This window comes from Podarcis vaucheri (genome assembly GCF_965113315.1).
Source record: "Podarcis vaucheri genome assembly, chromosome: 8".
NCBI classification, from domain to species: domain Eukaryota; kingdom Metazoa; phylum Chordata; class Lepidosauria; order Squamata; family Lacertidae; genus Podarcis; species Podarcis vaucheri.
Genome location: NC_138766.1, coordinates 91,769,038 through 91,783,561, shown reverse-complemented (window position 1 = coordinate 91,783,561; position 14,524 = coordinate 91,769,038). Strand labels below are relative to the sequence as shown.

Sequence of the window (14,524 nt, the reverse complement as noted above, 5' to 3'; positions counted from 1 at the left end):
CCATTTTGCCAGGGACTTCGGGGGCAAGATAACTCATGAGTAGTCCCCTGCGCTTCCAGGAATTTCTCAAAATCCTCAGAAACAAATTCCCCACCCCGGTCAGAAAACAGGTTCTTAATAGGTTTGTTAAAGTGCGTTTTTACCCAGTTGCAAAAAACCTTGTACTTCTCAAATGCTTGGGACTTCTCAGCTATTGCATAAGTCCAACAATATCTACTATACTGGTCTATGAGAGTAAGCCAGTACTTAGAACCTCCTAATGATGGTGGGAGTGGCCCAACTAAATCACAATGTACACGCTCAAATGGCTCAGTTACTTTCCTATCTGAGCACCTACCCTTGCGTGCAACCTTAATCTTATTCTTGCAACAGGATAGACATTGCATGAAGAATTTGCATGGTTTTAAGTTGAGGCCATTGACAATACTCTGTGTCTTAATTACATCAGCAAAATTCAGATGTCCCAGAATTCTGTGCGCCATGTGGACACACCCAGAATGTGGCCTTACATTCCTCAACCCCTGGCTTGACTGTGCTACTCTGCAATTTATAGGCGATTGGGAGTAGGTGCGGAAATACAGTCTATATAAACCATCAGATTCCCGGGCATACAATAGACGTTTGTTCCCCTCAAAAAACTCACACATAGACTTTAAGAAACGCACAGTTATGCCTTGACGGGCAAAACACCTTACTGACAATAAATTGTCCACTGACGGGCAGTAAATGCAGTTCGCTATTGTAATGTTTAAAGAGTCAAGTTTAACAGTACCCCTGCCAAGCGACTGCAGGACTTGTGAATTGGCTAAATGTACATTACCAATTTCCTCTTCGAAAGAAATAAACAAACTTCGATCATTGCAGACGTGCTGCGATGCTCCTGAGTCAATAATAAAAGAATTCCACTTGGCACCTTTAATTCTTTTATGATCTGTAGTCCGAGCGTGAAAAGCTCGCGGCTCGTTTCTGTCTTTACGGTACGATGTCGGCTGCTGGGCTGACGACCGTGATTGCTGAACAGAAACAGGCTTGGGAGTACTTTGCTTTCTTTTGGATCTGCAGTCCCTTGCAAAATGTCCTTGCTTGTTGCAGAACCAACAACGCTTTGCAGCTTTAAATGCAGTTGTATCACCACAGGTTTGCATATGGCGTTCCTCATTCTTTCTGGAAACAGGAGTGCTTATGGCACAAGCCTCCCTTCTATCCAACTCGCCCATTAATCTTGCCGTTACCCATTCCACAGTTAATTGTGCTGGTGGAACGGCAGATATCTGGCTAGCTATACCATCAAAGTCCTCATTAAGGGAACATAGGATGATAAAAACATACTGAATATCAGGTACCTCCATGTCCCTTCGAATTAATTCGCCACGTATTGCCTCCAGACGTCTCAAGTGTGCTGCCAAATCACCACCAGGCTGCAACTTCGTCTGGTACAACTGCTTGAAAAACGTCAATGCAGACGCTGACTCTTTTCTAACATGCACTGCTGCAAGACTGTCCCACATTTCTTTGGCAGTTTTCTTATTCCTTATATAGACTACTTGCTGGTCGCTGACTGCCAAATTAATTATCGCCCTGGCTTTTGCATCTCCTTTCGACCAAGCATTAGTTACAGGGTCAGGAGGGTCATCAGTTACATAGGTCCATACTTCTCTAGAGGTCAAAAGCGCCTCCACCCGAAAAGACCATAAACTATAGTTCTCATCTGTCAGCTGTGGGAAGACCAGAGCCTTCTCAGCTTCAGGAACCCGGTCAACCATTCTGGATTATCTTCCAGACCCACAAAAACTACGCTAACAGGAGAAGGAGTTTTCAAACCTTTCTCAGAGTCCAAAAATATGCAGTCATCCACTCAGCATCTGGGCCCATAACCAAAGATGTTGGCTTTTTGCAGTATAGTAACGCTGCAGAGAGCTTGCTGGGGAGATCATGCATTAAAAAGAAAGGACTCAAAAATAACTTAAAGAAGGTTTTAATAAGAAAAACAAAAACTCCATTTACACTAAATATATTAACAAACAAACATGACCCAACCACCAACCCATTCCCCAGGGTAATGGGAGAGCTAGGTGCTGCTCCTTATATACTCTACCCAAATGCTGACACGCCTTAATCAAATACAACTCAGCAGCACCTGCTATGTTTCACAGCTGTAAAGCTGGGTCTCGTTATCTTGCTCTGGCCCTTGCTCCGGCCCCTTAAAGACATACACATGAAGTGGAACAATGATGAACCTTTACATTTAAAGAAACCATTCAACACTCCCATGTGCCCCAGAATCTTATGGCCGATGGGAGTTGTAGTCCACAGGGCACCAGGGTAGCAAAGACCGCGTTAGATGACTGCATTTTTCTTGTGCGGATGGATAAATGTTTTGGTTCTAATGAGAATTTTGTCAATTATTCAATTTTGCACGCTGAATTGAGTTTGGGGTTCGTTTCACCCCTGCTTGAATTCCCATTTGAACCTGTCTGCATTATTGAGCCAACTTTTGGAGTTTGCTATATCAGATCTGTAACCTGGAATGAGTGTTGCGAATGTGAAGAAGAAGAAGAAGAGTTTGGATTTGATATCCCGCCTTTCACTCCCCTTCAGGAGTCTCAAAGCGGCTAACATTCTCCTTTCCCTTCCTCCCCCACAACAAACACTCTGTGAGGTGAGTGGGGCTGAGAGACTTCAGAGAAGTGTGACTGGCCCAAGGTCACCCAGCAGCTGCATGTGGAGGAGCGGAGACGCGAACCCGGTTCCCCAGATTACGTGACTACCGCTCTTAACCACTACACCACACTGGCTCTCAGAAAGTTGTAGCATAATCACAAGAACTCAGAAAGTTGTAGCATAATCACAAGAAGTAGAACTAGTGGCTTAGAAAAGTGGTTTAAAGTAAAACATCTGTAAAAAGCTCATACCAAGAACTAACTTAGTTGGTCTTTAAGGTGCTACTGGAAGGAATTTTTTATTTTGACTATGGCAGACCAACACGGCTACCTATCTGTAACTGTAAAAAGCAGCGTTTACTGAGTTTAATTTGAATAATTTGAATATAAGATAAAGCATAGGTGGCTAGCTCAGCAGAAAACCTGATTGAAGTTCAGTCCCAGTTCAGTGGTGAACAGCAGGTTTTCCCAGGGAAGGCAGTGGAGCGAAAGGAAAGCCTCTTGGACCCGGGCCTCGAATGCATGGAACATTTTAGGGTGAAAGGAAGTGTGAATGAGCCTTTGGAGTCCACAACATCTGGAAGGCAACAGGTTAATAATAATAATAATTTATTATTTATACCCCGCCCATCTGGCTGGGTTTCCCCAGCCACTCTGGGCGGCTTCCAAATGAATATTAAAAACAATACAGCATTAAAAACTTCCCTAAACAGGGCCGCCTTCAGTTGTCTTTTAAAAGTAGAATAGTTGTTCATTGCCTTGACATCTGCTGGGAGGGCGTTCCACAGGGCAGGCGCCACCACTGAGAAGGCCCTTTGCCTGGTTCCCTGTAGCCTCACTTCTCACTGTGAGGGAACCACCAGAAGGCCCTCAGCACTGGATCTCAGTGTCTGGGCTGGATGATGGGAGTGGAGACGCTCCTTCAGGTATACAGGACTAGTCTAGCTGCCGCATTCTGGATTAATTGCAGTTTCCGGGTCACCTTCAAAGGTAGCCCCACGTAGAGCGCATTGCAGTAGTCCAAGCGGGAGATAACCAGAGCATGCACCACTCTGGCGAGACAGTCCGCGGGCAGGGAGGGTCTCATCCTGCGTACCAGATGGAGCTGCCCTGGACACAGAATTGACCTGCAACTCCATGGACAGCTGTGAGTCCAGAATGACTTTAAAGGTCAGCACCAACACTTTGAATTTTCCTCGGAAAAGTACTGGGAGCCAATGTAGGTCTTTGAAGACTGGTGTTATGTGGTCTCGGCGGCTGCTCCCAGTCACCAGTTTAGCTGCCGCATTCTGGATTAGTTGTAGTTTCTGGGTCACCTTCAAAGGTAGCCCCACATAGAGCGCATTGCAGTAGTCCAAACTAAGACCCCTAGATCATTTTTGTTATCAAGGCCTGGGCTTGATACAAAAAACCTCACTTTTCCATCCATCCTGTTTTTATCTTCTCTTGTTTTGCTAAGAAGCAGGCTGGAGAAGACTGCTGGGAATGACATCGCAAACCAGGAAGCGGAAATTGGAGGGAACAGTGTGAAGACAAAGAAGCCGAAATGTCATCAGGTATGTTAGCCAAGATGAAATGTGACGTTGGGAAAATAGCTGAATGTTAGCAGAGAAATGCAATTATACTGCCAGCTAGTGTTGGGTATCTCTTGTAAGGTTTGCAAATTCACCCATGTTTGGAAGCAAGTTCACTTCTCAGTGAACATTTGGGTGCTGGGCTGCCTTACATATCTCTAATCAAAAGGGCTAGAAACTTGATTTTCAAATGGACCAATGGACCCAAGTCACTTCAATCCTTCTGTGAGGCTGTTGCTAAAGTTTGCTTTGCTTTGATATGTTAGAAATCTTTTCCCCAAAACTTTGCGCGTTCTGAAATGGTCGTCTTCCATGAGAGGTTCGGAGGGTGGCAGAACAAGAATGAGTCTTTTTTGTGGTGGCTCCCTGTCCGTGGAATGCTCTCCCTTTCACCTTCATTGGTGAAAACCAGGCGTTCTGTTGATTCATATTCTGTGATTTTAAATGTGTAGGAGGAAAGTTATTGGTTTGTTTTTGCTTTATTATTATGTATTTTTCTGTTGTGAACCACCCTGGGATCAGAATCTTCAGATGAAGGGTGAATCTAAATAATAATAATAATAATAATAATAATAATAATAATAATAATAATAATGTTTTATTTTAGGATAATGCTGACTTCACCCCATCCAAAACACCCTGGGAAGAGGAAGAGAGCTCATCAAAGTGAGTAGGCATTTTCTGTTCGTTCCGGGGCGTTTACACACTATGTGATTATTTGCAAGATGTTGCTGGAGGTATAAATGACGATCAGGCATTGATGATGATGGTAATAATAATAATAATAATAATTCTACCCCCGCCCATCGGGCTGGGTTTCCTCAGCCACTCTGGGTGGCTTTCAACAGAACATTAAAAACAGAATAAAACATCAGACATTAAAAATTTCCCTAAACAGGGCTGCCTTCAGATGTCTTCTAAAAGTTGGATAGTTGTTTATTTCCTTGACATCTGACGAGAGGCCGTTCCACAGGGTGGAAAAGCTGCTGTCACTGGATCAAGCCCATCAGTTCTTGTTGAATTAATTAAACTACATAGTTTTAATTGGGATTTTTTTTGGGGGGGAGTGCAATTAATTGTTTCTGTTTTGAATTCTATTATTACCTTCCTCGGTGGTTTGTGCAGGACTTCTGTTCTCAATAATGCTCTTTATAGGGCAGGAAGCTGAACGCATTTAATTCCGCTTGTGATACAGCTGCGAGGTTATGGGGCAGCGGTGGGGGTGCTGGGGACAGCAGACCCAAGGTCTGGGATTTATTGCAGATTAATCCAACTTCAGTTTTTAATTAAATGTTTCCATCAGGCCTGTATTTAATGACCCATTTTTAAAGAGCCTCAGCAAGGTGGACTCATTCTGTGTGTCTTCTATGTGCTGGCAAAACTAGCAGCCTGCTTTGAGCACCATAATATAATAATAATAATAATAATAATAATAATAATAATAATAATAATTTTATTTATTTATATCCCGCCCTCCCCAGCAGAAGCCAGGCTCAGAGCGGCTAACAACAATAAAAGTAACACAGTTTACATAAAATCACAATCTATTAATTGAAATACATTCTAAAATCAATTCAGAGTCAAATTAAAGGCAACCATTGGGTTCTATGAGGAACCATTGTTCTATGAGGATGACAGAAGGAGGGGGTCAGACTGTGCCCTGGCCAAAGGCCTGGTGGAACAGCTCCGTCTTGCAGGCCCTGCAGAAAGATGTCAAGTCCCGCAGGGCCCTAGTCTCCTGTGACAGAGCGTTCCACCAGATCGGGGCCACGGCCGAAAAAGCCCTGGCTCTGGTTGAGGCCAGCCTAACCTCCCTGTGGCCTGGGACCTCCAAGATGTTTTTATTTGAAGACCATAAGGTCTTCTGTGGGAGGGAGAGGCGGTCCTGTAGGTACGAGGGTCTTAGGCTGTACAGTGGTGCCCCACAAGACGAATGCCTCGCAAGACGAAAAACTCGCTAGACGAAAGGGTTTTTCGGTTTTGCGTTGCTTCGCTAGACGAATTTCCCTATGGGCTTGCTTCGCAAGACGAAAACGTCCTGCGCTTTTTTAAAAAGCCGCTTGAAGAGGCGCAGTTGCGACGGACCGTGCTTCGCAAGACGAAAAACATCGCAAGACGAAAAGACTCGCGGAACGAATTATTTTCGTCTTGCGAGGCACCACTGTATAGGGCTTTAAAGATTAAAACCATCACCTTGAACCTGATCCTGGACTCCACCAGGAGCCAGTGCAGCTGGTATAGCACCGGGTGAATGTGATCCCGTGGCGAGGACCCCGTAAGGAGTCTCGCCGCAGCATTCTGCACCCGTTGGAGTTTCTGGGCTAGTCTCAAGGGCAGCCCCACGTAGAGTGAGTTACAATAATCCAGTTTGGAGGTGACCGTCGTGTGGATCACAGTGGCTAGGTCACGGCGAGAGAGGAAAGGAGCCAACTGCTTAGCTTGGCGGAGACGAAAAATGCCGCCTTTGTTATAGCTGCAATCTATATTGACGTCATCCGCTCAAATCAACAGAGCGATGCAGCAAGACGCTGCTGGAAATGTGTTTAAAATGTGTGGAATTCCGCCTGGAAAGGTGGACAGGGGGTGGGAACTGTGGGCTGACCCACAGGTCTGCTTCCTGGGTCCACAGGTGTCCCTTCCGAGTGACCGCAAGGGCCTCCGTGTCAGCCATTCCACGGAGAGATGAACGGAACGAAGCGGACTGGAAGTCGGCTTGGACCAAAGGGCAGGGATGCTGCGGTTGCTAGGCAACCACTGTGCTCTCCTTTCTCCCACCATCACTCTGGCTCTGACTCCGCCAGCGAGGGCTCCTTGTTAGAAAATGGAGTCAGTCGCACTTCACGCTTCCCCAGTGGCAAGTATCGCCAAAGGGGATGTGGGCATCTGGGCACCCCGGCTGGCGCTCCCTCACCCCGAGGGCCAGGCTTGCTGGTGGCAAAATTGCCCTAGGGTTGGCCAAGGCTGCCCCCCTAGCCTGGTATGAAATCTTTTGGGGACTTGACATCTTTCCGCAGGGCCTGCAAGACAGAGCTGTTCCACCTGGCCTTTGGTTTGGGCTCAGTCTGACCCTTATTTTCCCCCTCCCCTTATGGTTTTGATCTACGGGCTACTTTTAAAATGAGGCTGTATTTTAAACTGCATTTTAACCTGTATTGTAAATTGTCCCCCCCCCCCCATTATGTTTTTATTGTAATTTTACTGGTGTTAGCCGCCCTGAGCCCGGCTCTAGCTGGGGAAGGCGGGGTATACCGGTAAATAAATTATTATTATTAGTGTGTTGTCTTGAAACCTTTCTTCTGTTGAACTGTAGATTGTGTAATGCATGGGTAGGCAAACTAAGGCCCAGGGGCCGGATCCGGCCCAATTGCCTTCTAAATCCGGCCCGTGGATGGTCCAGGAATCAGCATGTGTCCTTTTATTTAAAATGCATCTCTGGGTTATTTGTGGGGCCTGCCTGGTGTTTTTACATGAGTAGAATGTGTCCTTTTATTTAAAATGCATCTCTGGGTTATTTGTGGGGCATAGGAATTCATTCTTTTTTCTTCAAAATATAGTCTGGCCCTCCACAAGGTCTGAGGGACAGTGGACCGGCCCCCTGCTGAAAAAGTTTGCTGACCCCTGGTGTAATGCTACTGAAACGCACCTAGTGCCGTGTCTTAACGGGGGCAATCCTGGGGTTTTCTCTTTTTCCAGAGGCCTGGAAAGTGCCATGGATTTTGTGACAGAGGGTAACAGCCACGGCGTTCCTCATCTGAGGTAAAGTTGTGATAAGGGATTTCGGGAGCAAGCTCATGGAGAGAGGCATACAGGGGATGACACAATCCTCACCAAGAAAAATATATCCGCACTTAGAAAGAGCAGCACCTTTTTTTTAAAAAAAAGTGCTTTATGCGCATGTAGGAAAAGGGCGGGGGGGGGGAGGAAATCACTTAATAGAGAGTGCAAGCTTTGGATTTAAAAAGATGTCTTGCTTGGACCTGTTATGCTTAGGAAAAATAAATAAGAGCAGGGATTGGAGCCTAATGCTCTAAACTTTGGTGCCCTGTTTACCACATCATGCTAACTTCCTTTTGTTGTTGTTATTAATTTTTTATTTGTTTTCCCCCACTAATGTTTACGTTCAAAATCACAAATAAAACAAATACACAAGATTCTCTCGAATCATTAGATTTCCCTGCACCTCTCCATGGGTTCCGTACTTTTCCTTTACTGCTGCATATTTTTATCCAATTATTGGATTATCCGTTATATCCGAAGTCTTTATTACATTATAAGTGTTATTTACGTCCTCCTAAAGAGTTCAGTTGTTTACAGTGGTTTCCCAAATATCATAAAAATCCCCCCCATTCTTTGCTGAAGTTTTGACCTTCCCGATTTCTGATTTCCCCGGTCATTTTTGCCATCTCTGCATAGTCCATCGACTTGGTCTGCCATTCCACTCTGGTAGGGACATCGTGGTGGAAGAGCTTTCGGGTATGTTGAAGGGGTTGCCTGCCCAGCAAGACCCTCACAGGGAGATGCAGCACAGAATCATAGAATTACAGAGTAGGAAGGGACCCTGAGGGTCATCTAGTCCAACCCGCTGCAACTTAGGAGTCTCAGCTAAGGCAGGCCGGTTTAACCATTGCCTCTGCTTTGCTTGCATTTCAGAGAAGAGCCCTTGGCCAAGAAAGTTCAGCTGGGAGCAGAGGAACGGCTGCCCGCATCCAGGGACGAAAATAAGGCAGTGAGTAGCATGGGGTTTTCTGCAACAACATTTCACACCTAAGCTGCTTTACTATGCCAGAATGTAGTGTCAGGAGTTCAGAGTAGGACCCTGGCAGAGACACATGCCTGACTGGCATGTTCTCTCCCTCCTGGTCGTTCATTTGGGAGCTTCAAAAGCTTTCTTCTGCCCGAACATCACAGCGACCAATGCCAACCGACACTGGCACACTTAGGGGTCTGCAGAATTTGCGCACCTTGCGTGACAGACCTCAGCATCTCAGCATTTTGGCTAATCTACTTTATTTACATATAAACGCACACGGAGCACTGCAACATGGCTCCCTCTCTCTCTAGCATCAGACAGCAAGAGAAAAAAGGACAATTAGTCCCACTTCATGGAACACAGTAACACAAACATCCTGTCTCCGTCACTTCCCACTCTGTGGAGTCAAAATATATACCATCATGTGAAAGACAACAATCCCATGACTGCAATCACGGAGCAGGAATTCTAATGTGTAGCAGGGGTCTTGCAGATCACACCAAAGGTCTATCTAGTTCAGCAGGGCTTGAAAGCAGGAGCCGCCCAGTGTTTTTTGTCCCCCAGCAACTGGCATTCAGGGGTATTCTGCCTCTGATTGTGGAGGCACCATAATAGCCATCAGTAGTAGATCCCTCAGCTCCATGACTTTTGACTAACACCTTTTCTTTTCTTTTGAATATTTTTTTTATTAGGTTTTCTAAATGAGGATCATAGGGATAATAAACGATACAAATGAATACGTCTTACGTCATTTGTATATCACAAAAACAGCACAATGAATCTGCAGGTGTGACTAATACATTTCAGGGCTGGGTGATATATCAACATATCGTCCAAAACTGGTTTGAAGCCCAAATCTTGATATCGATTTCATAATTTTTGACCTGGTGATATATTGCGAATCATGATGCATGTGTGCTATGCAAAAATCACGATGCGGGGAAAACCGCGATGTCAGCTGATGCCTCTGTATAGATCCATCCTTATTTTGGACATCGTGATATATCGGCATATCACGATGTTTCGCTGGTGATATACATCACAAAGTTGAAAACCGGATATCGCCCAGCAAAGTACCGTAATTATGCCTTGTGTGAAAAAGGACTTTCTAATGCAGTCGTACCTTGGTTGTTGAATGCCTTGGTACTCAGACATTTTGGCTTTGCGAACGTTTTTCGGAGGCCAAACGTCCTCCACAGCTTCTGATTGTGCACAGGAAGCTCCTGCAGCCAATCAGAAGCTGCGCCTTGGTTTTTGAACCGTTTTGGGAGTTGAACAGACACCCAGAATGGATTAAGTTTGACAACCAAGGTACGACTGTATATGCCTTGCGTTGCATTGAGTTTTGGGGAGAGAAGGAACAAACTATCTCCCTATCTGCTGTCTCCAAACTGCAAGATTTTTTAAAAACTTGCCTGAATGCTTCCAAGCTTTGAGGCCCTAAGTTCCAGAGAAGCGTGTTTGTGTGTTTTAACTGTAAAGAGATGAAAATCTCAAGGCGGCCAATTTTCCTTCCTGATTCTTGTTGTGGTTGCAGTCACAGGACATCCGCACGGCTTTTCTTGTGGCAAACTCTTTCCCTGCTTTTCGTTTTCGACAGGTCACACGGCGGCAGGTGGAGAACACGCCACTCTGCTTGGAAACGGGCAGCAGCTCAGCGGAGGAAAGGAAGAGGAGGAAGGAGAGGAAAGTCTCTGGTGCGAAAGCGGAGACGGAGGAGGTGGGAGAGAGTCCAGGAAGCCCCAGCAAAGCGAGGGCTCCGGAGCAGGAGAACTTGAACGGAGCAAAGGGAGTGGAGGAAAAGGTGGAGAGGGACGAGGAGGAAGGAGAGGGCGCAGGCGAAAGGGAGAAGAGCGAGGTGAAGACCGAGCAAGAGTCGGATAAAGAGATTGAGGTGCAAAAAGAGGGGGAGCCCAGGAGGAAGAAGGTCCAGGGGGAAGAGGCCTCGGAGGACGGCATGAGAGGAAAGACGGCCAATAAAGGCCGGAAAAAAGGAGCCACCTCCAAACCTGGGAGTTTGAGAGGCTCCAGGAAGAGGAAAGCGAAGGAGGAGGATGGAGGCGCGAGGAAGAAAAGGAAGAAGGAGGATGAATGCGGGAAAGAGGACAAGTGGAAGTGGTACGTGCTGCGTTCGGGTTGGGGTCTTTGCCAATACAGTGGTGCCTCGCAAGACGAAAAGAATCCGTTCTGTGATTCTCTTCGTCTAGCGGTTTTTTTGTCTTGCGAAGCAAGCCCATTGATGGATTAGCGCTATTAGCGGCTTTTAGCGGCTTATCTGCTGTTCGGATCAGCTGATAAGCGGCTTAGCGGCTTAGAAAAAGGGGGGAGGGGGGAAAACCAGCAGGAACTCGCAAGACATTTTCGTCTTGCGAAGCAAGCCCATAGGAGATTCGTTTTGCGAAGCACCTCCAAAACGGAAAACTCTTTCGTCTAGCGAGATTTCTGTCTTGCGAGGCATTCATCTTGCGGGGCACCACTGTACTATTTTTGAAATTGATTTTATAAATTTCAACCCAATTATGCAGATTATTTCCAGATTGGTTCAATTTTGTTTAGGTGACTTCTTTCTGGTGTCAGCTGTGTTTGCAGATGCTTATTTACTTCTGGTTACTTTCCATTTTGCAAAAACGATCGCTCAGTCATCAGCTGCACTCTTGTTGTTTAGTTGTGTCCGACTCTTCGTGACCCCCTGGACCAGAGAACGCCAGGCACTCCTATCTTCCACTGCCTCCTGCAGTTTGGTCAAACTCATGCTGGTAGCTTCGAGAACACTGTCCAACCATCTCGTCCTCTGGCGTCCCCTTCTCCTTGTGCCCTCCATCTTTCCCAACACCAGGGTCTTTTCCAGGGAGTCTTCTCTTCCAATGAGGTGGCCAAAGTATTGGAGCCTCAGCTTCAGGATCTGTCCTTCCAGTGAGCACTAAGGGCTGATTTCCTTCAGAATGGAGAGGTTTGATCTTCTTGCGGTCCATGGGACTATCAAGAGTCTCCTCCTACTTGCACTTTGACGTGCTTTCGAACTGCTAGGTGGGCAGGACCAGGGGCCGGAGCAACGGGAGCTCACCCCGTTCCAGGAATTCGAACCGCTGACCTTCTGATCGGCAATTCCTAGGCTCTGTGGTTTAACCCACAGCACCACCTGCATCTCATATATATATACACACACACACACACACACACACACACCGTATTTTTCGCTCTATAACACGCACCCGACCATAACACGCACATAGTTTTTAGAGGAGGAAAATCCGTAGGCATGCCACCCGTAGGCATTTCCTCCATAACACGCACAGACATTTCCCCTTACTTTCTAGGAGGAAAATAGTGAGTGTTATGGTGCAAAAAATACGGTGTGTGTGTGTGTGTGTGTATATATATATATATATGCTTTCGTAGATTTTCACGGGTACAGGAATGCAGGTTTTGGTGTCTTCGGGTGTCTTCCCGTGTAAGAGTCGGGGTGTCTGTGCGACGTTTCGACGAGGTCTCACTCGTCATCTTCAGGCTGGTGCTTTCGGCTTCTTGTTACTGGAACAGAGCAGAATCTGGTGTTTGAGTTCCTATAAATACTGTTGAGGGGTGTGGTGTATAGCCTCCAACGTTCTGGGCAGAGAGGAAGTTCCTAGATTAGTGTGCCTTTTCTTCTTTTGTTCCTTAATTACTTGAGGGATATCTTGAGTGATTTCATGAGTGATATTCTGAATACCACTGGGTGGGTCATTAAGTGTAGATTAGTTGCTAAAGCTTTTGTGTCTTGACCTCTTGAGCTTGTGAAGAGTTTTTCTGAGAAGATGGCTGTGCTGCATTTAGTTGTGCTCTGGCTTGGCTTCGTGTATAGGGGCGAGCTGTGGTTTTGTGCCTTGTGCCAGCCAGATCTGTGTAGGGATTGCAGGGGGGTGCAGCATCCGGAGGTGCCACTATAGTTTGGCTACTGGATGGAGTCTGTAATATGTCTGTGGAGAGGGTCTGGGTTTGGGTCTGGTGTGGTTGATTGGTGACGGCGTTCTGTGTGCCTCTGGTTCTGGTGTCGGTTTTTGTGGGGAGGGCTAATTTCCAGATGTCTGGCAGGCGGGACGTGTCGTCACGCTTGTTCATGTTGTGAGGGTGTTTCTCTATCTCGATGGCTTCCATGATTATTCTCTTGTGGTGATGTTCCATGTTAAAGAGCAATTTGGAATCTGCAAAATTAATTTCGTGTCCTGTTTCTTTCATGTGTTGGAAAAGAGAGGAAGTTTTTTCTTCTTTTTTGACGGCATTCTTGTGTTCTGCGATACGTGCATTTATTCGTCTGTTTGTTTGTCCAATGTACGTGGCTGGGCAGACTTTGCAGGGTATTTCATAGACCCCTTGGTTTTCCAGCTGGATTTTGTCTTTTGGGTTTCTGAGGATATTGGCTATTTTTTGGTTGGTGCAGAAGGCTGTTTTGATATTGTGTTTATGGAGGATTTTGCTGATTTTGTCTGTAGTGCCCTTGATATAAGGAAGGAGGGCCATGCCAAGATGAGCATAGGCAAACACCTCTGAAGTCCCACCACCCAAAGTACAATGGAAATTCCTTTGCATGTCTGGACCCCTTGGCAAGTTTGGTGATGGGATTAGACTTTCCTTGGCCAACAATCAGCTCAGCAGTTGTCACTTCTGGGAACTTCCTGGAGTCCTTTTTCAAGGGAAAAATAGCTTTGGAATGGAGGACACTGGCAAAGGAGTTGATTTTATATTATATTTAAAGCTAGGTAACTTCCCTGAGCTGTCGAGTCGAAAGGATACATTCAGGCATAATATTTGTAACATTTAACAATTTTAAAGATGTGCCCCCCCTGTAATTTCCGTAACAGTTCCCCCCCCAAAAAAACCCTAGCTAAGACCCCACTTCTGTTGAGATCAGGTCACTTATTTAAATAGTATTGATGCGGATAAAGTTGAAAGAAGAACAATATACAAAATCAATAAAGATAATGCAAAAAACTTAGAGATGACGTAAAAAGCCAGAAGAAGGAAGGAGGGAAGTCAACTCTTAGGAGCAAATGTAAATGTAAAGTAATGTGTATACGTATAGTATGTAATCATAAAATCTGAAATATACTGCGAGTCGCAAAGTGATTTCATGCTCTTTATTCAGCTCATAGTGGTGAGGAGGAATGAATGAAAGTCCCCTCACAGTATCTGCTTTATATACATTATTTACACAATGGGCTGCACATGATTGGCTAATTCCGGAATTCTACTGTAAGCCAATCAGGTTGTGGATTCACTTCTATCTGGAGCAGGATTGGGTGGTTCCTGCCAACCAATCATATTGCTGCATTGTTCTAGGACCAATCAGACTGCTGCATTCTGAATCCTATTGTTCTAGGACTAATCAGACTGCTGCAATTTGGATCCTATTGTTCTCGGACCAATCAGACTGCTTCAGTTTGGATCCTATTCAACTCAGTACATAACAAAATCAATAAAGATTATCTTCTAAAAATAAAATAAATAGTATTGATGCAAGATTTCTCAAATGTTTCCTCTTGTACTGTGCAAAAACAAACAAA

General features: G+C 45.6%; 1 protein-coding gene across 2 annotated transcripts in view; it reads left to right on the top strand.

Annotated features, from left to right (window-relative positions):
• Positions 1–4,091: 4,091 nt before the first annotated feature.
• TOP1MT (DNA topoisomerase I mitochondrial) overlaps positions 4,092–14,524 on the top strand; it is a 37,790-nt gene continuing 27,357 nt past the window's right edge. Inside the window, exons 1-5 of one of the 2 annotated variants that reach the window (XM_082235566.1) lie at positions 4,092–4,216; positions 4,842–4,900; positions 7,928–7,990; positions 8,885–8,960; positions 10,585–11,102. In XM_082235566.1, coding sequence (XP_082091692.1) covers positions 7,944–7,990; positions 8,885–8,960; positions 10,585–11,102 — 641 coding nt within the window. In that variant the 5' untranslated portion in view covers positions 4,092–4,216; positions 4,842–4,900; positions 7,928–7,943. Of the gene's footprint in view, positions 4,217–4,841; positions 4,901–5,850; positions 6,126–7,927; positions 7,991–8,884; positions 8,961–10,584; positions 11,103–14,524 lie in introns of those variants that run through there. The other variant, XM_082235565.1, reaches the window with a different exon arrangement.